The sequence below is a fragment of the Ranitomeya imitator genome, chromosome 5 (genome assembly GCF_032444005.1).
Source record: "Ranitomeya imitator isolate aRanImi1 chromosome 5, aRanImi1.pri, whole genome shotgun sequence".
Lineage (NCBI taxonomy): Eukaryota > Metazoa > Chordata > Amphibia > Anura > Dendrobatidae > Ranitomeya > Ranitomeya imitator.
This window is the reverse complement of record NC_091286.1, coordinates 416,140,371-416,167,392: the sequence shown is the minus strand read 5'-3', so window position 1 is coordinate 416,167,392 and position 27,022 is coordinate 416,140,371. Positions and strand designations below refer to the sequence as shown.

Below are 27,022 nucleotides of genomic sequence, written 5' to 3'. Positions count from 1 at the left end.
ACCAATGAAACGAGGCTTAAACTTAGGAGAGGAAACCTTCATAGGAACATAACAAGACGACAACCAAACCAAATCCCCAACACGGAGTCGGGGACCCACACAGCACCGGCGGTTAGCGAAACGTTGAGCCTTCTCCTGGGACAATGTCAAATTGTCCACCACATGAGTCCAAATCTGCTGCAACCTATCCACCACAGTATCTACACCAGGACAGTCCGAAGACTCAACCTGCCCTGAAGAGAAACGAGGATGGAAACTAGAATTGCAGAAAAACGGCGAAACCAAAGTAGCCGAGCTGGCCCGATCATTAAGGGCGAACTCAGCCAACGGCAAAAAGGACACCCAATCATCCTGATCAGCAGAAACAAAGCATCTCAGATATGTTTCCAAAGTCTGATTAGTTCGTTCGGTTTGGCCATTTGTCTGAGGATGGAAAGCCGAGGAAAAAGACAAATCAATGCCCATCCTAGCACAAAAGGAGCGCCAAAACCTCGAAACAAACTGGGAACCTCTGTCCGAAACGATGTTCTCCGGGATACCATGTAAACGAACCACATGCTGGAAAAACAATGGGACCAAATCAGAGGAGGAAGGCAATTTAGACAAGGGTACCAAATGGACCATCTTAGAGAAGCGATCACAAACCACCCAAATGACCGACATCCTTTGAGAGACAGGGAGATCCGAAATAAAATCCATGGAAATATGCGTCCAGGGCCTCTTCAGGACCGGCAAGGTCAAAAGCAACCCACTGGCACGAGAACAGCAGGGCTTAGCCCGAGCACAAGTCCCACAGGACTGCACAAAAGAACGCACATCCCGTGACAAAGACGGCCACCAAAAGGATCTAGCCACCAAATCTCTGGTACCAAAGATTCCAGGATGCCCAGCCAACACCGAACAATGAACCTCAGAGATAACTCTACTAGTCCATTTATCAGGGACAAACAGTTTCTCTGCTGGGCAACGGTCAGGTCTATCAGCCTGAAATTTTTGCATCACCCGCCGCAAATCAGGGGAGATGGCAGACAAAATTACCCCCTCTTTGAGAATACCCGCCGGCTCAGGAACACCCGGAGAGTCAGGCACAAAACTCCTTGACAGGGCATCAGCCTTCACATTCTTAGAGCCCGGAAGGTACGAAACCACAAAATCAAAACGGGAGAAAAATAACGACCATCGAGCCTGTCTCGGATTCAACCGTTTGGCAGACTCAAGATAGGTCAAATTCTTGTGATCTGTCAAGACCACCACGCGATGCTTGGCTCCTTCAAGCCAATGACGTGACTCCTCGAATGCCCACTTCATGGCCAACAACTCTCGATTACCAACATCATAATTGCGCTCAGCAGGCGAAAAATTTCTAGAAAAGAAAGCACATGGCTTCATTCCCGAGCCATCAGAACTTCTTTGCGACAAAACAGCCCTTGCTCCAATCTCAGAAGCATCAACCTCAACCTGAAACGGGAGCAAAACATCTGGCTGGCACAACACAGGGGCAGCAGAAAAACGACGCTTCAATTCCTGAAAAGCTTCTACAGCCGCAGAAGACCAATTGACCACATCAGCACCCTTCTTGGTCAAATCAGTCAACGGTTTAGCAACACTAGAAAAATTAGCGATGAAGCGACGATAAAAATTAGCAAAGCCCAGGAACTTTTGCAGGCTCTTCACAGATGTCGGCTGAGTCCAATCGTAAATAGCCTGGACTTTAACAGGGTCCATCTCTATAGTAGAAGGGGAAAAAATGAACCCCAAAAATGAAACCTTCTGTACTCCAAAGAGACACTTTGACCCCTTCACAAACAAGGAATTCGCACGAAGGACCTGGAACACCATTCTGACCTGCTTCACATGAGACTCCCAATCATCCGAAAAGACCAAAATATCATCCAAATACACAATCAGGAATTTATCCAGGTAGTCTCGGAAGATGTCATGCATAAAGGACTGAAACACTGATGGAGCATTGGAAAGCCCAAATGGCATAACCAGGTACTCAAAATGGCCCTTGGGCATATTAAATGCTGTTTTCCATTCATCACCCCGTTTAATACGCACAAGATTATGCGCCCCTCGAAGATCTATCTTGGTGAACCAACTAGCCCCTTTAATACGAGCAAACAAATCAGACAGCAGCGGCAATGGATACTGAAATTTGACTGTAATTTTATTAAGAAGGCGGTAATCAATACAAGGTCTCAAAGAACCATCCTTCTTGGCCACAAAAAAGAACCCTGCTCCTAATGGTGATGACGACGGGCGAATATGGCCTTTCTCCAAGGATTCCTTTATATAACTCCGCATAGCGGCGTGTTCTGGCACAGATAAATTGAACAATCGGCCCTTAGGAAACTTACTACCAGGAATCAAATTAATTGCGCAATCACAATCCCTATGAGGAGGTAGGGCACTGGCTTTGGGCTCATCAAATACATCCCGATAATCCGACAAAAACTCCGGAACTTCAGAAGGAGTGGAGGACGAAATTGACACAAATGGAACATCACCATGTACCCCCTGGCAACCCCAGATGGACACAGACATAGATTTCCAGTCCAATACCGGATTATGAACCTGTAGCCATGGTAACCCCAAAACAACCACATCATGCAGATTATGCAACACCAAAAAGCGGATATCCTCCCGATGTGCAGGAGCCATGCACATGGTCAATTGGGTCCAGTACTGAGGCTTATTCTTGGCCAAAGGCGTAGCATCAATTCCTCTCAATGGAATAGGATACTGCAAGGGCTCCAAGAAAAAACCACAGCGCCTAGCATACTCCAAGTCCATCAAATTCAGGGCAGCGCCTGAATCCACAAATGCCATAACAGAATAGGATGACAAAGAGCAAATCAGAGTAACGGACAATAGAAATTTAGACTGTACCGTACCAATGGTGGCAGACCTAGCGAACCGCTTATTGCGCTTAGGACAATCGGAAATAGCATGAGTGGAATCCCCACAGTAAAAACACAGCCCATTCCGATGTCTGTGTTCCTGCCGTTCAGCTCTGGTCAAAGTCCTATCACATTGCATAGGCTCAGGCCCATGCTCAGATAGTACCGCCAAATGGTGCACAGCTTTACGCTCACGCAAGCGTCGATCGATCTGAATGGCCAAAGACATAGACTCATTCAGACCAGCAGGCATGGGAAATCCCACCATGACATCCTTAAGGGCTTCAGAGAGACCCTTTCTGAAGATTGCTGCCAGGGCACATTCATTCCACTGAGTGAGCACAGACCACTTTCTAAACTTCTGACAATATATCTCCGCTTCATCCTGACCCTGACACAGAGCCAGCAAGATTTTCTCTGCCTGATCCACTGAATTAGGTTCGTCATAAAGCAATCCAAGCGCCAGGAAAAACGCATCAACATCACGCAATGCCGGATCTCCTGGTGCAAGGGAAAATGCCCAGTCTTGAGGGTCACCATGTAACAAAGAAATAATGATCCTTACTTGTTGAACAGGATCACCTGAGGAGCGAGGTTTCAAGGCAAGAAACAATTTACAATTATTTCTGATGGTTCCTTGATAAAACCGTGTGCCTTCTTTTCTCTGAAGTTTTTGCCTGCGGAACGCAATTATGATGTCGGCAATCGGGAGTTGTTGGCTATGAAGTGGGCATTTGAGGAGTGGCGACATTGGCTTGAGGGGGCCAAGCACCGTATTGTGGTCCTGACCGATCATAAGAATCTGATTTACCTCGAGTCTGCCAAACGGCTGAATCCTAGACAGGCTCGATGGTCTCTGTTTTTCTCCCGTTTTGATTTTGTGGTCTCGTATCTTCCTGGTTCTAAGAATGTTAAGGCTGATGCCCTCTCTATGAGTTTTTTGCCTGATTCCCCTGGGGTCCTTGAGCCGGTCGGTATTCTTAAGGAGGGGGTTATTCTTTCTGCCATCTCCCCTGATTTACGACGGGTTCTTCAGGAATTTCAGGCTAATAAACCTGACCGCTGTCCAGTGGGGAAACTGTTTGTTCCTGATAGGTGGACTAGTAAAGTGATTTCTGAGGTTCATTGTTCTGTGTTGGCTGGCCATCCTGGGATTTTTGGTACCAGAGATTTGGTTGGTAGGTCCTTTTGGTGGCCTTCTTTGTCGCGGGATGTGCCTTCTTTTGTGCAGTCCTGTGGGACTTGTGTGCGGGCCAAGCCTTGCTGTTCGCGCGCTACTGTGTTGCTTCTGCCTTTGCCGTTCCCTGAGAGACCTTGGACGCATATTTCTATGGATTTTATTTCAGATCTTCCGGTTTCCCAGAGAATGTCGGTTATCTGGGTGGTTTGTGACCGGTTTTCTAAGATGGTTCATTTGGTACCTTTGCCTAAATTGCCTTCCTCTTCTGATTTGGTTCCGTTGTTTTTTCAGCATGTGGTTGGTTTGCATGGCATTCCGGAGAATATTGTGTCCGATAGAGGTTCCCAGTTTGTTTCTAGGTTTTGGCGGGCCTTTTGTGCTAGGCTGGGCATTGATTTGTCTTTTTCCTCCACATTTCATCCTCAGACAAATGGCCAAACCGAGTGAACTAATCAGACTTTGGAAACTTATTTGAGATGCTTTGTCTTTGCTGATCAGGATGATTGGGTGGCTTTTTTGCCATTGGCCGAGTTTGTCCTTAATAATCGGGCTAGTTCTGCTACCTTGGTTTCGCCTTTTTTTTGTAATTTTGGTTTTCATCCTCGTTTTTCTTCATGGCAGGTTGAGCCTTCTGATTGTCCAGGTGTGGATTCTGTGGTTGACAGGTTGCAGCAAATTTGGGCTCATGTGGTGGACAATTTGGTGTTGTCTCAGGAGGAGGCTCAGCGTTTTGCTGACCGTCATCGCTGTGTTGGTTCCCGGCTTCGGGTTGGGGATTTGGTCTGGTTATCTTCTCGTCATGTTCCTATGAAAGTTTCTTCCCCTAAATTCAAGCTTCGGTTTATTGGTCCTTATAGGATTTCTGAGATTATCAATCCAGTGTCTTTTCGTTTGGCCCTTCCAGCCTCCTTTTCCATCCATAATGTTTTTCATAGATCTTTGTTGCAGAAATATGTGGTGCCCGTTGTTCCCTCTGTTGATCCTCTGGCCCCGGTTGATTGATGGGGAGTTGGAGTATGTGGTTGAGAAGATTTTGGATTCTTGTTTTTTGAGGCGGAAGCTTCAGTATCTTGTCAAATGCAAGGGTTATGCCAGGAGGATAATTCTTGGGTTGTTGCCTCTGATGATCATGCTGATGATTTGGTTCGTGCCTTTCATTTGGCTCATCCTGATCGGCCTGGGGGCTCTGGTGAGGGTTCGGTGACCCCTCCTCAAGGGGGTGGTACTGTTGTGAATTCTGCTCTTGGGCTCCCTCCGGTGGTTATGAGTGATAGTGCTGCTGTCTTTGGATCGCAGCATTTATCAGGTGTGTCCACTTGTTGCAATTTGGACTGGGCTATTTAGTCTTGCTTGATTCTTTAGTCAGTGCCAGTTGTCCATTGTTTTTGGAGGATTCACATCCCTACCTGGTCTCTCCTGTTTTGCTGTTCATTTCATCAAAGATAAGTTCTGGCTTTGTTTTAGCTGTCCACATGCTGTGGACCTTATAGTTCAGTGCATTTTCATGTTTTGTCTTGTCCAGCTTGGTCTGTGTAAGGATTTTTTCAGCCAAGCTGTATCTCTGGAGATCCAGATATACCCTCCATGTCTTTAGTCAGATGTGGATATTTTGTATTTTCTGTGATGGATATTTTCTAGTGTTTTAATACTGACCGCATAGTAATCTGTCCTATTCTTTCTTTTTAGCTAGAATTGCCTCCTTTGCTAAATCCTGATTTCAGTCTGCGTATGTCATTTCCCTCTCCTCTCACAGTCAATATTTGTGGGGGGCTGTCTATCCTTTGGGGATTTTCTCTGAGGCAAGATAGTTTTCCCGTTTCTATCTTTAGGGGAAGTTAGTCCTTAGGCTGTGTCGAGGTGTCTAGGGAGTGTTAGGTACATCCCACGGCTGTTTCTAGTTGCGGTGCTAAGTTCAGGGTCTGCGGTCAGTACAGGTACCACCTTCTCCAGAGTACGTCTCATGCTGCTCCTAGGCCACCAGTTCATAACAGACGTGCCCATCAGCCAAGGAAGTCCGCCTCCTGATGTGTAACGGTAGGAAGGAGGGGTCCCTCCTTCAGAAAATGGAGGAGCAGCGTGCATGTGCGGCCGCAGACCGAGGAGCAGGGATGGCGACCAGTGGGTACCTGAATGACAACGAAGTGAGCCAGGACCATCCCAGGTGACCGGAGGTGAACCCGGACTCGTCGCTACAGGATGATCCGGACTTCTGGGAACCGCAGGTGGAGGAGCTGAGCCACCAATTCTGGATGCAGAACTGACCGCGGTCCAGGCAGCAGCGGACTCCAGTGTCCTCATCAGCATGACCGCCATGGGTGGATCCACATCAGACGCAGGTACAGAAAATGCCCTTGCCCTGGTTACCAATCCTGCTCCAGCAACCGCTCTTCCCCCAGCCACTGATCCCGCTTTAGTGACTGTCCCTCTCCCAGACTATGACCGGACCCCAGCCTTCACTCCAGCTCCAGTGACTCCCCACACCACTGACGAGACACTACTCCTGCTCCTAGCGTTCTTGGGCCTACCGCTGGACGTGAGCCCTGAGGGGATGATATTCTGATGGGACGCTCCAGGAGTCAGGTTGAATGGGTCCCTAGGAGAGGCCCAAAAGGGGGAATCCTATATCGGAGCCCTCACCTGGGAGGAGTATAGACAATATCTGATCTTACAGTGGAAAGAAAGAAAGGAACAGGAAGCCCAATGTAAAGTGCAGAACCATAAAACCAAACGATGTAATAGGAGTCCAGCGAAGCGGGGGATAGTAGTAGCCTTTCACCCAAAAAGAGGCTGGGGCTTCATCCAGGAACCAAGACTGCTGGCAGAAGTTTATGTCACCAGCCGCGACGTGAAATCCCATCTCCTGGAAGGACATCCTGACCGAGATTTGTGCAGAGGGGATCATGTGACCTACACATGCCACTGGAGCGAGAAAGTTTGGTACGCCAGGAACGTTAAACGATGTGCACCTGCTGTAGTGCCACCTGGTGCCAAAACTAAGACCGCCAACACTATCCCTCCAGTCTCTGAAACAGCAACTCCTCAAACCAACATTACTACAACCGTGTGCATAATCACGACCACTGAAACTGCTACTGTGGCAAATGCTATAGCTGACATTCGTACTCAGACAGCTAATGACTTGACCACACATGAGAGGCAAACCAATGCCGTTGATATAGCATCAGATGAGGACTCAGTTACAAACCTTCTCAGGCCAGGAAGTGTTCATTACCGACTGATGTCTTGCAAGCTACTATAAAAAAACAACGCAAATCTGGAAATGACTATAAATAGTTAACTGTTTGCCTTTTGCTGCTTAAAACCCGACCAGGGTTATATCCTAAAGGGGTCCTCAGTTCCAGGAGGATCCTAAGTTTGCACAATTTTTGCACCTGTTTGCACGAGTTGCTTTAAAGAACTGAGAATCATGAACTGCGCAAGATCAAAAACGTTGCTGTATATAATTTGCACCTTCTTAAAGGTGCTTCCTGCTGGTTTTACAAAGGAAGCTTTTACAGAGACTGCTTCTAAAAGAGACTGTTTCTAATCTAGTTCTGAGAACTGCTTTGTTTTACAGAGACCTGAAGAAAAACCCGTTGGTGCGGCAGGATTCCGGGTCTCGATACACGCCTTGTAGCCTGCCCAAGTCCAACATTGGGGGTTAATAACGGGTTGATCCTGCTGTTACAAACTGACTTGAGTATTGATACTTTGCACTACCTCAGTAAAAGAGACTTGAGTATTGTTATATCCTTAAAGGGAATGTTTGCTTGTTGCACTTTTTCCTAAAAGGTGATAGTGTTTGAAAGAATTAAAGAAGTTAAATAGAATTGTATTCTTCCATAGTGAGTTGATATGAAAAATAGGACTGAACTGAGAATTTGCTAAATGATGTACTTTGATGAGCTGAAGACGATATAGTAAACCCGTGTGGGTTGGTTGAAACTTTACACTGTGACTTGAATAAAGAAAAAAAAATGCTTGATTTGCACTTTAGGGTTTTAAGATACTATACCCGTTCGGGTAACCGTATTTCATAGTTAGTAATTGTTTTTCACTCTTATTGAAATGGGCCCATAATGTATATACTGTATGTTTTTCTTATGCAACGTTCAAGAGTCCTCACCTCCCATAAAGGGAAGCATCAGCTTATATTAATTTGTTTCATTGCATTTCAAAAATTTGTATGTCTTTTGCTAACCTGTAGCTGTTGTTTTCTTTTCCCAGTCCGGGAGCACTGGATTTAAAGGGGGGAGTACGGTGCCCCAGTGATTGGCAAAAAATAATGAACTGGTAATTAAGCCCTCTGATAAAGGGGGCAACCTAGTCATTATGACAGAAGTCAATTACGCTGAAATGTGTTACGCCATTTTACGGGACTCTGTGACATATGAAGTCCTGAAATCTGACCCCTCAACACAATATAAAACCGAACTGACTAAGTTATTGGAAACGGTCATTACAAACGAGTTGATATCTAAGAAAGAATATGAGTTCCTCTTGCCTGCTTATCCCTTTATAGCTACCTTTTATACCACTCCGAAGGTGCATAAGGGTTTGGAGCCATTAAAAGGACGACCAATTGTATCAGGGTCAGATTCTTTAATTCAAAATTGTGGTATTTACATCGATGAATTACTTCGCCCGTTCATGTTGGCGCTTCCGTCATATATACTGTAAGAGATACCTCCGATCTATTGTTGAAATTGGAGGGGATGTATCTGTATGAGAGTTCCTTTCTGGCCTCTATAGATGTGGAGGCCCTTTACAGTAATATCCCACATTACCTGGGGATACAGGCGGTCAGTCATTTTCTGAGATCTAGAGCAGTCCAATACATGGCACATAGTCAATTTGTGGTACATCTCCTATACTTCACACTTACTAAAAAATTTTTTATCTTTGACAAGAAGTACTTCCACCAGCTCAGGGGTACTGCGATGGAGATTTCCTGTGGCCCATCATAAGCCAATCTGCTCCTGGGCTGGTGGGAGGAAACCATGGTCTTCTCTGATGACAATAAGTGGTGGCATCAATATGTGGGGGTGTGGTATAGATTTATTGATGACGTTTTTGTCATATGGCAAGGGACAAAACAAGGGTTCATTGATTTCATTCAGGAGCTTAATAATAACGATATAGGCATGAAATTCACCTTTGAGATTGCCGATAGTGCCCTGTCATTCCTGGACGTCCAAATTCAGAAATGTGATGATGGCATGTTAAAAACTCAGATCTACCGAAAACCCACTAGCACAAATAGCTTGCTTAAATGGGACAGCCATCACCCTAGTGCCCTAAAACGCAATATCCCCAAGGGGCAATTTACGAGGCTCAGAAGGAACTGCTCAGATAATAATAATAATAATAATAATCTTTATTTATATAGCGCCAACATATTCCGCAGCGCTTTACAGTTTAACAGTTTCAAACACAAAAGTCATAAGTAACAACGTTAACAATACAATAATTAAAGCAAAATAAGACGACCCTGCTCGTGAGAGCTTACAATCTACAATGAGGTGGGGGAGATGCAAAGTACAGGTGTGTATTTACAATGATGTATTTACAATCATGGTTCAGCCATCTTCAGTGGTTGGGGAATAGATGGGGATAGTGAATGGGCTACACACACACACAAACTGTCATGATCCCAATGGCAGGGGATCACAAAAGGACAAGCACAAAAAACAAAACAAGCTCTAGGGTGATGGAAACTGAGCTGACCGCGATCCTGAACCTAAACACACAACTAGCTGTAGCCGGGGAACATGCCTACGATGATTCCTAGACGTCTCGCGCCAGCCGAAGGACTAACTTCCCCTTTTAGAAGAAACACAGACCTCTCTTGCCTCCAGAGAAACACCCCACAGAAATAGCAGCCCCCCACATGTAATGACGGTGAAATGAGAGGAAAGCACATACGTAGTTATGAAAACAGATTCAGCAAAATGAGGCCCGCTAAAGCTAGATAGCAGAGGATACAAAAGTGAACCCTACAAAAAACCATCCTGAAATTACTTGAACTCATGTGCCAACTCATGGAACATGAGGAGTAATATCAGCCCACTAGAGCAACCAGCAAAAAGGAATCACATATCTGCAAGCTGGACTAAGACAAAAATTAAGCAAAACGTGGAACAGGAAAATCAAAAACTTAGCTTGTCCTGAAGATTACTGAAGCGGAAGCAGAGGTAACAAGACACACTGATTACATTGATAGCCGGCGAGGAAATGACAAGAAAGCCAGGTTAAATAGGAAACTCCCATATCCTGATAGAACAGGTGGACACCAGAGACCGCAGAAAACACAAGTCACCCAGTACCATCTGTAACCACCAGAGGGAGCCCAAAAACAGAATCCACAACAACAAACATAACTTTGATTAGTGAACGTGATAGGCCGCTCTGAACAAATGTGTTTTGAGTGAGCGCCTAAAACTATGCAAATTATGGATGGTCCTAATATCTTGGGGTAGAGCATTCCAGAGGATTGGCGCAGCACGGGAGAAGTCTTGGAGTCGGGAGTGGGAGGTACGGATTAGTGCAGAGGTTAATTGAAAGTCATTTGCAGAGCGCAGTGGTCTGTTAGGCTGATAGACAGAAATGAGGGAGGAGATGTAAGGGGGTGCCGCACTGTGGAGAGCTTTGTGGGTGAGAACAAGTACTTTGAATTGTATCCTGTAATGAATGGGTAGCCAGTGTAACGACTGGCGAAGAGCGGACGCGTCCGAGTAACGATTAGCCAGATGGACGACCCTGGCTGCTGCATTAAGGATGGACTGAAGAGGGGAAAGTCGAGTGAGGGGGAGGCCAATTAATAGAGCGTTACAGTAGTCCAGGCGGGAGTGGATCAGGGCAACAGTGAGGGTTTTAGCTGTCTCCATGGTGAGAAAAGGGCGGATTCTAGAGATGTTCTTTAGGTGTAAGCGACACGAGCGGGCAAGAGATTGTATATGGGAGGTGAAGGAGAGATCGGAGTCAAACATAACACCCAGACAGCGCGCCTGCTGCCGGGGTGTTATTATGGTGCCACCCACGGAGAGGGAAATGTCAGATTTAGGGAGGTTAGTAGATGGTGGGAGCAGAAGAAGTTCAGTTTTGGAGAGGTTGAGTTTCAGATAGAGAGCGGACATGATTTTGGAGACTGCGGACAGACAGTCAGTGGCGTTCTGTAGTACAGCGGGGGTAAGGTCAGGGGATGACGTATATTGATGCTGACACATATATACAACAATCATGTGATATGAAGAGGAGATTTATGGATAAGGGCTATCCAAGAGCAGTTATTGAGACATCATTTAAACAAGCTCTTGTACAGGATAGAGGTACCTTATTACAAACACGAATCAAGCCACCTATGACCAACTATGATGTTACCAGAATCATTGGCACTTTTGACTGTCAAAATGAAAGAGTCACCAAGGTTTTATCAAAATACTGGGATATTCTCGCAACTGACCCTGATATAAGTGAGTGTATTAGTCCTGGTCCCCTTATTACATAAAGAAAAGGGCGGTCTCTTAAAGACAATCTGGTGCATAGTCACTTTAAGAGACCCCAACAGGAACATGGCTGGACCGCAAGACATGTGGGTTTTTTAAGTGTGAGGGCTGTGTGTGAACTGTAGATTTATGAGACCAGGAAAATACATTACCAGCTCAGCAACCGGGAAGAAGTTTTACCTTCGCAATTTTTCCAACTGCAAAACCAGTGGTTTGATCTACATTGCCACGTGTAGTTGTCCTAAAGACTACGTAGGTAAGACTAAAAGGGAGCTTAGGAGACGTGTGGGTGAACACGTGGGCAACATCAAGCACAAACGTGATACCCCTGTAGCCAGACACATGAATGACATACATGAGGGTAGAGTTGATGAGATCTCTTTCTGTGTCATTGAGGTGTATACACCAAACCCGAGAGGGGGAAATTTTGACCGACTTTTGTTACAGAAAGAGTGTGCGTGGATTCACCGGATAAATAGCATTGCCCCATTGGGCCTTAATGAAAATGTCTCCTACGCCTGTCTTCTGTGATCATTGACATCTCCGCTTATAAATTTATATATGTATTGGCGTTCTCATGTACAAGTTTAAGGAATTTTGAGGGTACCATTTTTAATGGAGAAAAGGTTAGTCGTGCCACATTTTTTATTCTCTGCTATAGGGAAATGCAGCATTGACTGTAAATAATCCTGATGTTATCTTTATATGCAATTATGCATCTTTAAGGTTTTTTTTATACATTTTCCACTATAAATATATGATTAAATCTAACCTTCGGTCCTTTGTTCTAGTCACCTCATTAACGCAGGGAATATATTCATCATGACCTTATCTACACTTCTGTATATGGTATAATGAGGGACATTATCTGGTATTTATGCCTTTCTGAATATGACTAAACATAATTTATGACTGGCTTATTGGGCTGAGGGTGTCTATATATATATATATATATATATATATATATATATATATATATATATGTGTGTGTGTATGTGTATATGTATGCACGTGTATATATATATATATATATATATATATATATATATGTAATTCACTTTATTATATAGAGAAGGGAGTGCGTTTTCCATACACTTTATATATGCTAATGAGCAGTGCTAGAGCAGGAGGGCTATGGCAGCCTTGGGTTGACAAGTAGCTGTTCATGGCCTATGGCTATTTCTCTGTCATCTAATTGTACTACAACAAAATGGCGGCTCTACATCTACCTCTGCTGTTCATTTTAAGCACTGCCCACATGACCGAGGGCACTTCCTGTAGTGTGCAGCATGATGGGTAGGATGTTCCATACACTTGATATATGCTAATAAGCGGTGCTAGAGCAGTAGGGCTATGGCAGCCTTAGGCTGACAAGTAGCTGTTCATGGCCTATGGCTATTTTTCTGTCATCTAATTGTACTACAACAATATGGTGGATCTACATCTACCTCTGCTGTTCATTTTAAGCACTGCCCACATGGTTACTGGGATATGTATATAAGTGGATGAATCCTGATTCCATGCAGCATCCACATATCATGGCCTCCTGATGATCCGTTGAGGTGAAACGCGTAGAGGCGTATAAACTATCATCTCTTGATAAGTATCATGTTTTTTACTCTGTGCTGTCATGCCTTGCATATGCTTGTAACTTTCAGCTGATAATCAGAGCTGAAAAATGATGTTTGTTACATTGCCTTAAATGATCATTTCTAGACATGGTTATAACCCAGCAAACCTATCAGGTTAATAATATACATCAATAGGGTTTCTCCAGGGTCACCCGCCGATGAGTGGGGGTGCCATATCCGCTGACAAGTAGGGTGTCAACCCTCGCAGCTAGGCAGGTGAATATCAGTAAGGGACAGTGAGAGTTTAAATATTTGTTTTCACATGCACTTTTTTGTTTTTGCACCATTGTCTTTGTCTGTGTACTGCACCCTGCTTCAATTAAGTTCATCCATATGTTTTTATCTAAATTTTTCCTGTCATGTACAGCTGGTGGCTCGTATGAGACACTTTAATTAGGGCTCATTGCAGGAGATATAGGGCCAGCTGACAGTGAGTGGGGGCGCCAATCTCATATTATCGTTTAGGGTGCCAACCTCCGCTGACAGGTAGAATTTGATATAGGACTAACAGCTGCAGGGAATATCTAGAGTATACGGTTGTGTGATTTTTTTGTGAATAATTGTCTGTGGCTGTCTCATGGTTTTAGGATTTATATTAATAAAAATTTTGTATTTTATCTTTGGTATCAAAAAAGTAGAAAGGTTATTCCTGATTTCATTATATTGATATTTTCTGACCTTCAGGCTGTATAGCAGTATATGTGTGGTATATTACTTTAAAGACCTTTTTCTTTTACACGGACGTCCCAGGGCCACGGACCGAGTCAGCCACAGTGACATTCCCCCTGTGAACCGAAGGACCCGGTACTGAGTACCCCGCGGCCCCATGGGGGCCCTCCACTTACACTGAAATTCAGAGTTGTATGGTATTTCTACTATCATACTAATAAATGTGACCAATTTTTTTTACTTTACCTGAGAATCCATCCTTACAAGCACAGCTGTAACTCCCTATAGTGTTAGTGCAGGTGGCATTAGGTGAGCAGATATTACTGAGGAGACATTCATCAATATCATCACAGTGGGTCCCGTTACCTGATTAATACAAAATGCTTAATTAACTGAGGATGTAATGTAATATTAGAAGTTGATTTGATGAAGAAAATGTATTAATCTACATTCTACACAAATTATGTAATTTGTATTATGTTGGCGCTTCCGTCATATATACTGTAAGAGATACCTCCGATCTATTGTTGAAATTGGAGGGGATGTATCTGTATGAGAGTTCCTTTCTGGCCTCTATAGATGTGGAGGCCCTTTACAGTAATATCCCACATTACCTGGGGATACAGGCGGTCAGTCATTTTCTGAGATCTAGAGCAGTCCAATACATGGCACATAGTCAATTTGTGGTACATCTCCTATACTTCACACTTACTAAAAAAAATTTTATCTTTGACAAGAAGTACTTCCACCAGCTCAGGGGTACTGCGATGGAGATTTCCTGTGGCCCATCATAAGCCAATCTGCTCCTGGGCTGGTGGGAGGAAACCATGGTCTTCTCTGATGACAATAAGTGGTGGCATCAATATGTGGGGGTGTGGTATAGATTTATTGATGACGTTTTTGTCATATGGCAAGGGACAAAACAAGGGTTCATTGATTTCATTCAGGAGCTTAATAATAACGATATAGGCATGAAATTCACCTTTGAGATTGCCGATAGTGCCCTGTCATTCCTGGACGTCCAAATTCAGAAATGTGATGATGGCATGTTAAAAACTCAGATCTACCGAAAACCCACTAGCACAAATAGCTTGCTTAAATGGGACAGCCATCACCCTAGTGCCCTAAAACGCAATATCCCCAAGGGGCAATTTACGAGGCTCAGAAGGAACTGCTCAGATAATAATAATAATAATAATAATCTTTATTTATATAGCGCCAACATATTCCGCAGCGCTTTACAGTTTAACAGTTTCAAACACAAATAAACAGAAAGTTAGATCCATTACTGGCGTCCCCCATTCTGCATCTAGAACATTCTTGTGCTTTTGTGCGGCATGGTTATTCTTTGGCTCTTGTGAAAAAAATCTTAACTTTAATAGTTAAAGACAGCATTCTGAGAATAAACAGAAAAGCTCAGTTATATGCTTATTTGATTGGAAGAAATATCCCAATATTACTGTATTACAGAAAGTACAGAGGAAACTTTCCATTGTGTCTCACATTCATCCACATGAGCAAATCAATCTGATGTGAATCAAATTTGTGTAAAATTTTCAGGGAATTCACTGGACTCAGCAAATTCAAACAGTTTGCAATACACTGAATCACCAAAAATGCTAGTTGCCAATTTTAAAATATAAATCAGCCAGAGAGGGCTCACATGACTTTTGTTATGGAAGAGTTATCCTATAATGCACTGCAGCTCTCACATCACAAGGTATATCATATGTAATAAGGAGGGACTATCAAGGCCCATATGAAAAAAGAGGCAGGGAATGCAGCAGACATTTTATGGAGAATATGGATAGTGAGAGGACGTCAGATCCCACAGTATGGCAATAGATATAGTGATTAAAAAGCATAAAAAAGTGGACATACAGGCAGTGACCCAGAAAAGTTCAATGTAAACGTAGTTTAATGTTCAGAACTCGCAACATAAATAGCTTACTGTATCCTCCGGATTGCAGATGGGAAAACAAGAGAGTTCACACCTGGGACCTGTTGTCATGGGGGACTGCACCGCCGTGTAATCTGATGGTGCCAGGCCTGTTGGCTCTGCAATGTCTCTGTGTTGCTTCACACAGCTTGACCCTGCAGAGACTTCTGCTCTGCACGCTTACAAACCCTAAACTAACACACCTAACCCTCTGCTGCAGGGGTCTTAACAAAGAGCCTGTGGCCGTAGGCCACATGGAAAACCTGAGCCGGGGGAGGAAATGGACCGCCCCACTACCTTCCTGTGGTCTGTTTCAAAAATAAAAGCCCACAGCAGGTTTTTCTAATTCTGGCTTGGACAAATAGCTTGCCCAAGATCAACAGTCACTTTTATTCTGCATTACAATCACAGCTATACATGTGACGGCAATGCACTCCCATGACCTCTATATGCTTCTTTGCAAAATTCCTGGGGGACACATAGCTACCCTCGCATATAACACCAGTCACTGCCTCACACGTTATAGAAGAAAAGAATGCTTGCCATACATGTACTCACTGCCAAATATATTGGGGTTATTTTAATTTTATAAGGCAGGGTTTGAATAAAAGAGCTTGAAAGAGGTTTGTGTGGCACCCCAGGAGTCCAGTTGCCACAGTCGCATTGCCTCCCTCACAGGGTGTGATGGCATGCCTGGAAGCAATAAGGGATGCCCTTAGCAGGTAACACTGGCATTTTACACTTTCCTGACTCCAGACCAGAAGAGGGAGCTCTAAACCCAGTTTCAGGGGAGCTGCCCAATAAGCTCTGGTCTGGAGGTGGGGTTAGTCAGTCAGTCAGAGCTATTCTTAGGAAGAGGAAGCAAGTGAGAGGACAACCTGAGGGATTGGAGCTGCGACTGAGCTCATCACAGGACTGAGCGCCAAAAAACTGACAACGGAGTCCATGGTTGTGCGTGGACTGCAGGCCTACCAACTCAATCCTGAGGACAGGAGATTGCAGGTCTCCTGGCCACAACTGACACCCTGAGGCACAGCAGCAAACAATAGCCTAGAGTCACCACGAGGAAGTAACACCTGGAACAGGCTCAAGCTGCCTGCCATGAAGGGAATGTACTATTGTTTGGACAGACAGCAATAGGGACTTGTGGAGAGCTTAAGGTATCAAGAGCCTAGGGAGCACTGCCAAGGGAAGGCCTCCAAATCCACCTGGCTAGGTGGATCCTGAAATGCTTCCAGGCTGCTCGGACCTCCATGATCACCTGTCACCAATGCCCCGGGCTGCACCTGCGCTTAAAGGTAAAGAAACTACAGTCCCTGTGTCCTCCAATCTTTCCTGCATCCCAACATCCACAACCCCTCATAGACTGTTCTGGTAGCTGTGGGGCCCCACTCCACCTGTGGGGAGTCAAACAATCTCAGCTGCAACACCAACGGCCACAGCGGTCCCCTTAAGCAGTGCTAGTCATCTATTGCCGAGTACCACAGATGGCGTCATGAACATTTTGCTTTTTCCCTACAAACTTTCCCTCATCCCCTTTTATTGCATGCCCAGGGCCACGGACCGGGTCACTGCTGCTGTGACCACCCCTTTAAGAACCATCCGACCCAGTTCCAAGTACCCCATGGCCCTAGCGGACATCACATATCTGGCATCACGAACAAGATGGACCGACCCAGTAAACTGGGTCTTGTGCACGCTAGACTTTTTCATGCTGCACAGCTTGTGAGGAGCAGAGGGGGTGTGTCTTCATGGGCGGAGCCAAAGAGAGAGCATGAAGGAAAGCGGTGCTCCATGTTCTGCCATCAGCAGGCAGAAAAGCAGGATGTCCCAAAGTTAAAAAAAAAAAAGACCGGAAGGAACACCGTCTAGTTCGCGGGTGAAGAAACCGCTCACTCTGGTAACGATACCCAGAGCCAGGCTGAGGTTAACTAGGGGGAGGAGAAAATGTCCAATCTGGGTGGAAGTTCAGCAACGGCCGCAGTCGTACCCCTTCATGATCCAGCCACATCCTGCGGCGGCCGCAGCCCCCATATACCGGCCAGGTCCAGCGGAAGCCGCAGCCACAGCTTCCATAATGCAGTTATCAATGCCGTACATACTGGGAGCAGCCTGGTTACCGCAGTACTCAGGGGAGTCACACACCCTGAGCGATTTTAGAGAGACTCTGCAGTTTGTTTGAAGTGTACCACCTGTCTGAGAATCAAAAAGTCAGCATCCTCACTGGACAGTTAACTGGTGCAGATCAGAGGGAAGTTAAGTCCTGGCAGGACACGGATAAAAGGACTGTTAAGCAAATCTTGGCTAGGCTGAAGGACACCTTTGACACCAGCACTGCCTCAGAGATAAAAATGAGATTCTTTTGGTGTAAACAAAGGGTGCAAGACAGTATACGAGACTATGCCCTTAATCTCCAGGAGGCGCTGCAGGCCATTAAGCAAGTTGACCCTGATGGCGTACAAGATGAGGACAGATTGTTAAAGGAGAAATTTGTTGAGGGACTCCTGTCCAGCACTCACAGGACACAGCTGCGCATCTTGGCCCTGCAAAACCCTGACCTGGACTTTGCACTTTTTAAAGGTAGGGCCATCCGGGTTGCATGAACCAAATTACAGCCACACAGTGCCCCCTAGACACCCAGCAAATACATACCACCAGAAAGCAGCATCCTTTCCTCAGGCCTCCATTGAGGCCGACGCGCCTACCTTGGCTAATGACCCTGCTGCAGGACTGCATCTCAAGGTCCAGGAGCTGACCAAAAGTGTGGCTGCACTAACCAAAACCGTGCAGTCCATGCAAGTGTCCCCAAAGGACGACCAGTCCTCCCAGTTGTGATTGACGGCATCCTGATGAACACTTTACTGGACACCGGCTCCCAGGTGACGACTATGCCATATATTTTTTACAAACGGTACCGGGCAGACTCTGATATTACCTGCAGCCCAGATAATGATCTGACAGTAGTCACCAGCAATGGTCAGCCTTTGCCACAAGTTAGGTATAAGGAGGTGACCATTAAGGTGGGGCGAGTAGAATTGAAAGCCCAAGGTCTGATAATTGTAGATATTGATCGGCGAGAATGTAACCCAAGGATGACCTTAGGTACTAATGCGATAGCTATTTTTGTATCGTTGTCCTGAGGAAGGAGTCGGTGGACTCATAAAAGCATCGACAGTAAACCTGCAATTTTATCTACTATAACTCCTGTCATAATTCCAGAAAGTGCAGAAACACTTCCAAAAAGACTGTAGAGTAAGGTTGGTTTCACATTTGCATCTGTGCGTGCAGCGTTTGATCTGCATATATCTGCATGCGTCATGTGTACATATATTTAAAAGAAAAACAAAATCCAGCTCACCATACCGACATTCCCAGGAGCTCGGAGCACAGAACCGCTGTGTCAGGGCGTGGACGAACAGGAAAGAGAAGGAGATCCAGCTCAACGAAATAGTGAAAAATCCATAATTTATTTCACTTAAAATATAGTGAAAGGACAAAACATCAGCATACAGAAAAAATTATAAAAACAAGGTCAACGCGTTTCCGGTGACTAAGCACCCTTAATCATGATACCTAATACAAGACATGTCTATACTTTTATACTAGTATCCGGTTATCACTCCAGTGTTGCAATTGGTAGAATTGTCTAATCAAGCAAAAATAGGCACACATGGTAATGAAAGCAAGACAAGCTTGATGGAAAGACAAAAACAAATGTTTTGGCTAAACATAAATGCAGAAAAAACAGAAATAACACAAAATACAGGAACTATATGAAAAAATGAAAAAACAAAATGACATTACAATAATCATTAAATAAATCCAAGAATATGATAGAAAAATAATATAATAGTATGTACAGTGTCATATGTCATGAACCCACATAACAATATAGAAAAAAAAACTAATATTAGCAGGAATCTCCCAAACAGGGAGCTGTAACAGCCAAAATAGGTTGGAGCAAATAGGTGAAAGCACAGCTGCAGATGCCGTGACAATGTAACAGCGGCCAGCAAGCAAGGGGAAAAAAAGAAAAAAAAAAAAAAAAAGGCTATCCTTAAGTAGACACAAACTCATATGAGTTCTGGAAAAAATGAGACATACATGTGAATCTTATAATAAATAAAACTACAAAATTCCCTGGTACCTAAAAAAATAGTGAGCTCACAGATTTCAAATTTCTCTGATCCAACTGCAACAAGATATTGAAACTATGACCAAGGAGGCAAAGGACAAAATGACATCGGCACAATTTGATGAGTTTATCAACACCAGTAACTCTAAAATTTCCAAAGCAGAAGAAACCATCATGGATATGAAGAAACGCAAGCTGGATCGGGACCTTTATGACTATGCCAATGATCAGGTTTATGAGTGGGGGAGGTGGGACAAAATGAATCAACCGCATAAATCTATCTTAAAACCCCACAGAAACCGCACCTACAGAAATCGCATGCGGAGACAGGTCACCTTTAGTTCGTCTGATCTGGACACTTCAACTGGAGTCACAGAAGACTCAGATTCTGAACCTGCACAGAGTGCAAAAAACTCCTATTTCAAGAAAAGCAAACCTCCATTTATCAACAGAAGAAGGTCTATCGAAGAAAAGGAAGGAAACACCGAAGTAAACAGAAATCCTTCGAGATATTATCTCAGACGCCAACGTTAGGACATTTTAATGTTGTTAACATGTCTTCCTTTTCCCTTACAGATGACCAACTAGAACTCTTATCACATGGTCTTAACTTTGTACCAAGTTGCAATTTTGATCTTTTTTCTACAATTTGTGATGTGAACAGATTCATTAGAAATATTGCTCTCAAATTGCATTTCAAGGATGATTCAACAGAGAAAAAATGTAACATCAACCCCCAAAGTAATGATTTTAGGTCTCTCGATTTTTCAGACCAACTGTCACTCATGTGTCTATCAGATTTACAGGAAGAAAGTTTAGAGGCTAATGTAGATTCATTCATTCCCAAAAATATAATTAAAGTGCCTAATCCTAACTATTATCCTGTTCAGGCACGTAAACCTGCCATGGACAGATTCCAAAATGTGATAGAGTCTCAGTTGAGGAGCCTTTCTGAAAGTGTGCGGAATAAACGCTTGCACAGTAGTAATCTTAAACCTAGGTTACAGAAGGCACTACAGGAACAACAAAATAATGATGACCTTGTCATTAAAAACTCTGACAAGGGTGGGTCAGTTGTTGTAATGGATAAGGCTAATTACATCACCTGGGTCAATGATATGCTTACAGATCTGACTGTGTACAAGCGCCTGTCTACTAACTCCACTGCACTAATACAGAACAGAATTTTCAATCTTATAGATGAAGGGTTCAGTTTGGGTTTTTTTAACAAAAAAGAAAGTGACTATCTCAGGGTAGCTAATCCAGTAACTCCAATTCTGTATGCCTTACCTAAGACCCACAAAAACTTATACCCACCACCCATGAGGCCGATCGTGTCGGGTATTGGGTCTCTGGGTGAGAGGCTGGGAGAGTGGTTAGATCTGCTCCTCCAGCCTCTCGTCCAGAGAACACCTGGGCACCTTAGGGATAGTACTGATGTCCTGAATTTCATGGAGGGGTTTATATGGCAGTCTAATTTCTCTTGGATCACTTCAGATGTCACCTCGTTATATACCTCTATACCACATGAAGTGGCGATATTTGCTCTTAAATTTCACATGCAGAAGTATAGTGATTTTTCCGTAGATTTACAGTCTTATGTCATAGAGGTCACTTCTTTTCTCATGACTACAAATGTTTTCTGCTTTAACCAAGTTTATTTCATGCAAACCAGTGGTGTCTCAATGGGTGCCAAATATTCACCTTCCATTGCTAATCTGGTTATGAGTTGGTGGGAAGAATCTTACATATATAATGATGAGAATCCATTTAAAGACTGTATACGATGGTACGGTAGATACATTGATGACCTGATATTTATCTGGAGTTCTGATGTATCTACCGTACAGGATTTAACAAACTATTTAAATTATTTTAAGTGAAATAAATTATGGATTTTTCACTATTTCGTTGAGCTGGATCTCCTTCTTTTTCCTGTACATATATTTAACATGGTGTACCGAGGGACATGCTTTTGCATGCATTCGCTTGCGGATTTGTATGCATGCGTCATTTCAAGGTCTGCGGCGGGGTCCGGCGACCACAACTTGTTGCATTTTTTGAGGTGTCAAATATTGCACAATCATCGGCATGCAGATGATTGCAAATGAGTGCATTAAAAAACGCATTATCGTCTATGGGAACGGATTGGTATGCAAGGACATGCGTACGCTTGCGTTCGATACGCATGTGTACTGCACACTAATCATGTCCAAGAAGCTATGTTACCACTTGAAAAATTACTGATATAAAAGGGGGGTCTAGAAACAGGTAAGTCCATTGCTCTCAAGACTCTGGAAGCGAATGTTACTGCTTTGCTGCTCTGAAGACTGTTTTGCTTATCTGAAGACTCTTTTGCTGATCTGAAGACTCTGGATTTCATTCAGGGTGTGAGTATAGAAGCTATGAAAGTGTCTGTTTCTCTCACTGCAGTCTGTATTCACTTTTGTCACTCTTGCAGCGTTCCTCATCAAAGATGTCCTCCAGTGATGAGCATACCTCGCAGAGCAGACAGGAGACTGAAGAAGTGAACACATTTGCTACTGATTGGTAAGTATTGACTGTCAACATGAAACATGTAGTAAAATCATGTATTTTCTTTACAGAACAGTTCCAGTCTGGCAGAGGAGGAGCATACTCAGGCCCAAGTTCAGGTGGAAAGACGGCGGGTAAGTATTCTTGACTGTTTTTGTTTTGTTTTATCTTTACAACTATATTAATGTGTTTCTTTAATTTCTAGGTTCCACATCGTGAAGCCACCATTGACAACAACCTCCTAATAACATTAGTGCAGGAGCAAGTTCCGTTGTGTGACACCCGGAATCAGCATCACTCGGACACTGTGGTCATTCGGTGGCTATGGGATGAAGTGGCCAGATCGCTGTTGGATCATTGGGACCATACCACACCACAAGTCATAAATAATTTTTGTAAGTATTGCAATGTGGTCTGACGCGGCAGGGAACCTGTGGTGCATTGTTTTACAATTTCTTTTTTTCCACCTTCACAGTGAAGAAAGTAAAAGTCTGGTGGCGTTCGATGAAGGATCGTTACAATAAGAACATAAGAGAGGAGAGTCAGGTTCAAAGTGGTGCTGCTCAAAAGATTTCCAAATACAAGTACCTTAGTAGTCTCTCCTTCCTGAGGCCTGCGGTTGGTCATCGAACGCAAGTATTTTTGTTTGGTATTCCATGGTATAACATCTGAATTTTTCTTTTCCACAGGATATGTTGGCACTTTAAACATTTTTATTTTTTTGTAGTAATGTTTTTCATTTCTTTTTCAAACAGAACCTGGAGCAGCACCACTGAACCTGGATCGTCCTCTGTTAGAGTGGCCCCTCATCGAACAGCCACCGAACAGTCCCAGTCATCCACCAGCGATGAAGCAAGTGGGCCAGCTTCACAGGCTGGAAAACAGGCAGCTGGTCCTTCAGGTTTTCCTCTTTCCCAGTCCTCTGCCACTGTTTTTTTTGGCTCTTCACGCCAGCGGCAGGAGGCCTGGGACAGGCCACTCATGCCCGAGTTTGTTCCCATAGGCTCGGTCTTCCAGAATGGCCTAAAGTCCATTGGAGACAGACTGGAAAGTGGGTTCGTGCATGTGAACTCACTTTTCCTGGAAGTCAACTCCTTGACCACCTGGAAGCCGATCATCATAGAGTAGCACAACTTTTTTTTACTGCTATAGAGGGGGGCATGTCGGAAAACCTTACACCTGACCTCCAGCTGAATGTGATGCAGGCCTGCCATGCTGCTTACAGCCAGGCTATGCAGCAGACTCGGTACTTCCAGCAGCCACAGATGTCATTTCCAGCTGTTCCGCCACTAACCAGGTTCACCACCATGCCAAGTCCTGCTGCACCCATGCCTCAACTCACCACCATGCCGAGTCCTGCTGCACATCTGTCTACCTCCATCACTATGCCAAGTCTTGCTGCGCACCTGTCTACCTCCACCAAAATGCTGAGTCCTGCTGCACACCTATCTACCTCCACCACCATGCCGAGTCCTTCTGCGTACCAGCCTCAAGCCAAAGAAGAAAAAAAGAAGCAAAAGAAGGCCAGTACCAGTTCAGCACAGCAAACCAAGAAGAAGACTAGGACCAGCAAACGTACCCCTAAAACTCTCCTTTCACCTCCACCCTCACCTTCCAATGTGTCTGTGTATTCTAATTTGTCTCTCCCTCCCCACGCTTCCACTTCTAATGTGTCTTCTCCCATCCCTGACCTCCCAGACCCCATGCGTTTTGTAGGCTCTTCCCCTGGAACCCCTTCATTATCCACACATGCTAGCCAATCATCTCAGCTCCACACTCCCCATGTCCATCATATTTCACCCTCCAACATTCCCCAAAGCTAATTTTTTATTCCCCAAAGCTAATTTTTTATTGTTAAATAAAATTTTGCTTTTGTTTGCACATTCACAGAATGTTCTTTATCTCTATATGCGCTGTCGCCACACTTATGCGCCATCGCCACACTTATGCGCCATCGCCGCAAACACACACTTATGTGTATTGTTTTATTGTGGGATCTTAGAACAGGTGTTTCACTAGAGGTTTTTTATTATTTCAGTCAGCAAACATTACAGGAACATTTTAACACTACAGGTAGCTTTTACCATTACAGTTAAATTTTAACATTACAGGTGCATTTAAACATCACAGGTACATTTTAGCAGCTTAAACCATGTCATCTTGCCATGCCAGATGTCCATTATCAGAAACAAAGTATTCAGCAAAAGCATCCCTCATTTGGGCAACTTCCACTGAAGTCCTCAGAGGGTGATCTTGGTAATCACGCAATGTGGTTGTTAGAGGTTCATTAAGTTCAAAGTTTGGTCCCTCTTTAGCCAGGATGTAATTGTGCAGAACAACACACGCTTTCACAACCTCATCAATAGTATAAATTTTTAGATTAATGACAGTTCCCAAAATGCGCCATTTAGAGACCAGCAATCCAAAGGCACACTCCACAGTTCTTCATGCCCTTGTCAATTGGTAGTTGTAAATCTTTTTGTATGATTTATGTCCCAACTTGAGTACGGCTTTAGGAGGTTGACACACATTTGGAACGCTTCATCCCCAACCACAGCAAACAGCATTGATGGGCCTTCAGTGTTGGGATGAGGTAGTGGCTGTGGAAAATTAACATCATTACCATACAAACGTTGGCCCATGTTAGAGTTTTTAAAAGTCTGTGAGTCATTTCCTTGTCCAAATGAGCCAATGTCAAAGGTAACAAATCTACAGTCAGCATCTGCAATCGCCATGAAAACAATAGAAAATAATTTTTTATAATTCAAAAACTCGTATCCACTTCCAACTAGTTTCCTAATGCTAATGTGTTTGCTCTACAGCCCCCAAACAGGAAAATTACAAATGTCCATACATTTTGAAGCATTTTCCAGCCACAGTTCAGTTGTGGGTTGGGGGAAGAATTCTGCAACTGTCTGCAATAATCAAATTCCATTTCCGGGATTGAAAATGGAGAGACGATAAGGTCTCTCCAGTATCCAGGAATCTGCGGAACAGAAAATGGAAAAAAAAATCAGTACATGGCTTTTAGAACAATCATATTAATGACAGGTGTTTCTTTTTCAAAATTACGTACCTTTGGGTCACCAACAGACGTTCCTCAGCAGGAATTGCTCACCATAGCTGTGTGTTCTGCCTGGTGATGGATCCTCGGACACGTTGCAGCAAGTCATCAAAGCTCTGTTCCGACATCCTCGTGTAGTTGAAAAACTTCTAAGGGTTTGCATGCAGCTCAGTGTACAATAAGTGGTAGGCTCCACAGCTCTCTCGGACTTCAACAATGGGGTGTTGCCAGTAGCGACGATGATGTCTTCTCCATTTTTCTCTTTTTCTTTCTTCATAACCAGCAACAGCAAAGGCATAAGCCAAATTCATATCCAAATCCAGATTATGATATAAGCTCTCCATGCAAAGATCCATCTTGTGGCACGATACAGCAACAAAAGTTGAAGATTTCTTCTGTACAGAGGTCTATATAGAGAATTTCCATGAGACACTCCCATTGGACATGGCTTGTGGCAAGGAAATTCTCCTAGAAAAGCATTGTCCTATCAAATGCATGCGTATAAATAACGCAAACGCATGCCAAAATGCATGCAAAACGCATGCAAACGCAGCGTTTTTTGCATCATGCACAAGATGATACGAATAAAAAAACGCTGCGATATTATGCGTTTGCATGCGTGTTGACATGCTTTTGCGCATGCAGATGATACGCTGCGCACTCAAGCGCTAAAGTGAACTTAGTCTAAGTCTTGAGTAAGTCCCCGATCACAATGGCAACCAATCAACACCCCAAAACCATATTACAGATTTTCTAATGGACACTTGAATGGACGCCTGGACAGGATTAGGAAATTTAACTGTCTTTGTCAAAAATTGCAGAGTATAAGGAGATAAACAGCAGATACTGAAGGTTGCACCGGCTGCTGCTGTTAGAGGAAGATGTCGGCTGTACAAGAGAGGATCAGGATCAGCTCCTGAGTCCCCTCTATGCACCCACATTCGACATAGGACAGCTTTTATATTCTATGAATCAAAAGGGTTAATAAGAATAACTTAAGTTTTACATAGATTGCTAAATTTATGCATAGTTTACATTTTTTCGCTTGGGTCCTATTGTATATAAAAAGATTACAATTAAGTATTGTTAAAAAATTAAAAACAGTAATGAATGACATGTCAGAACTCACCTGAGAATCCATCATTACAAGTACAGATGTAATTCCCTATTGTGTTAGTGCAGGTTGCATTAGGTGAGCAGATATTATTGGTCTCACATTCATCAATATCTGACTGCTTTAAACACCCTGAGTGCCCAAATATATAGTGTTCTGTGCCATATGGGTAAGAACAGGGCTACAAAAAACTGTTCTCAGTTACACCTTGAATTGCTGCAGTTTTTCCATGTTTCATTTGTGGCCACTTGGTGGCTTGTATAGGTGAACCTCATGTGGATGAACTTGTTCTAGATCGTGGTATTCTCAGGAATCGCTGTACGCTCACTACCAGAATGCAGGAGGCA

The 27,022-nt window shown here is 43.9% G+C and overlaps 1 protein-coding gene across 12 annotated transcripts in view; it reads right to left on the bottom strand.

Annotated features, from left to right (window-relative positions):
- The window catches only part of LOC138638065 (latent-transforming growth factor beta-binding protein 4-like), a 385,781-nt gene that overhangs the window by 191,040 nt on the left and 167,719 nt on the right, over window positions 1–27,022 (bottom strand). For all 12 annotated transcript variants that reach the window (XM_069727038.1, XM_069727040.1, XM_069727039.1 and 9 more), the window contains one exon: window positions 14,135–14,254. In XM_069727038.1, coding sequence (XP_069583139.1) covers window positions 14,135–14,254 — 120 coding nt within the window. The remainder of the gene's footprint in view (window positions 1–14,134; window positions 14,255–27,022) is intronic.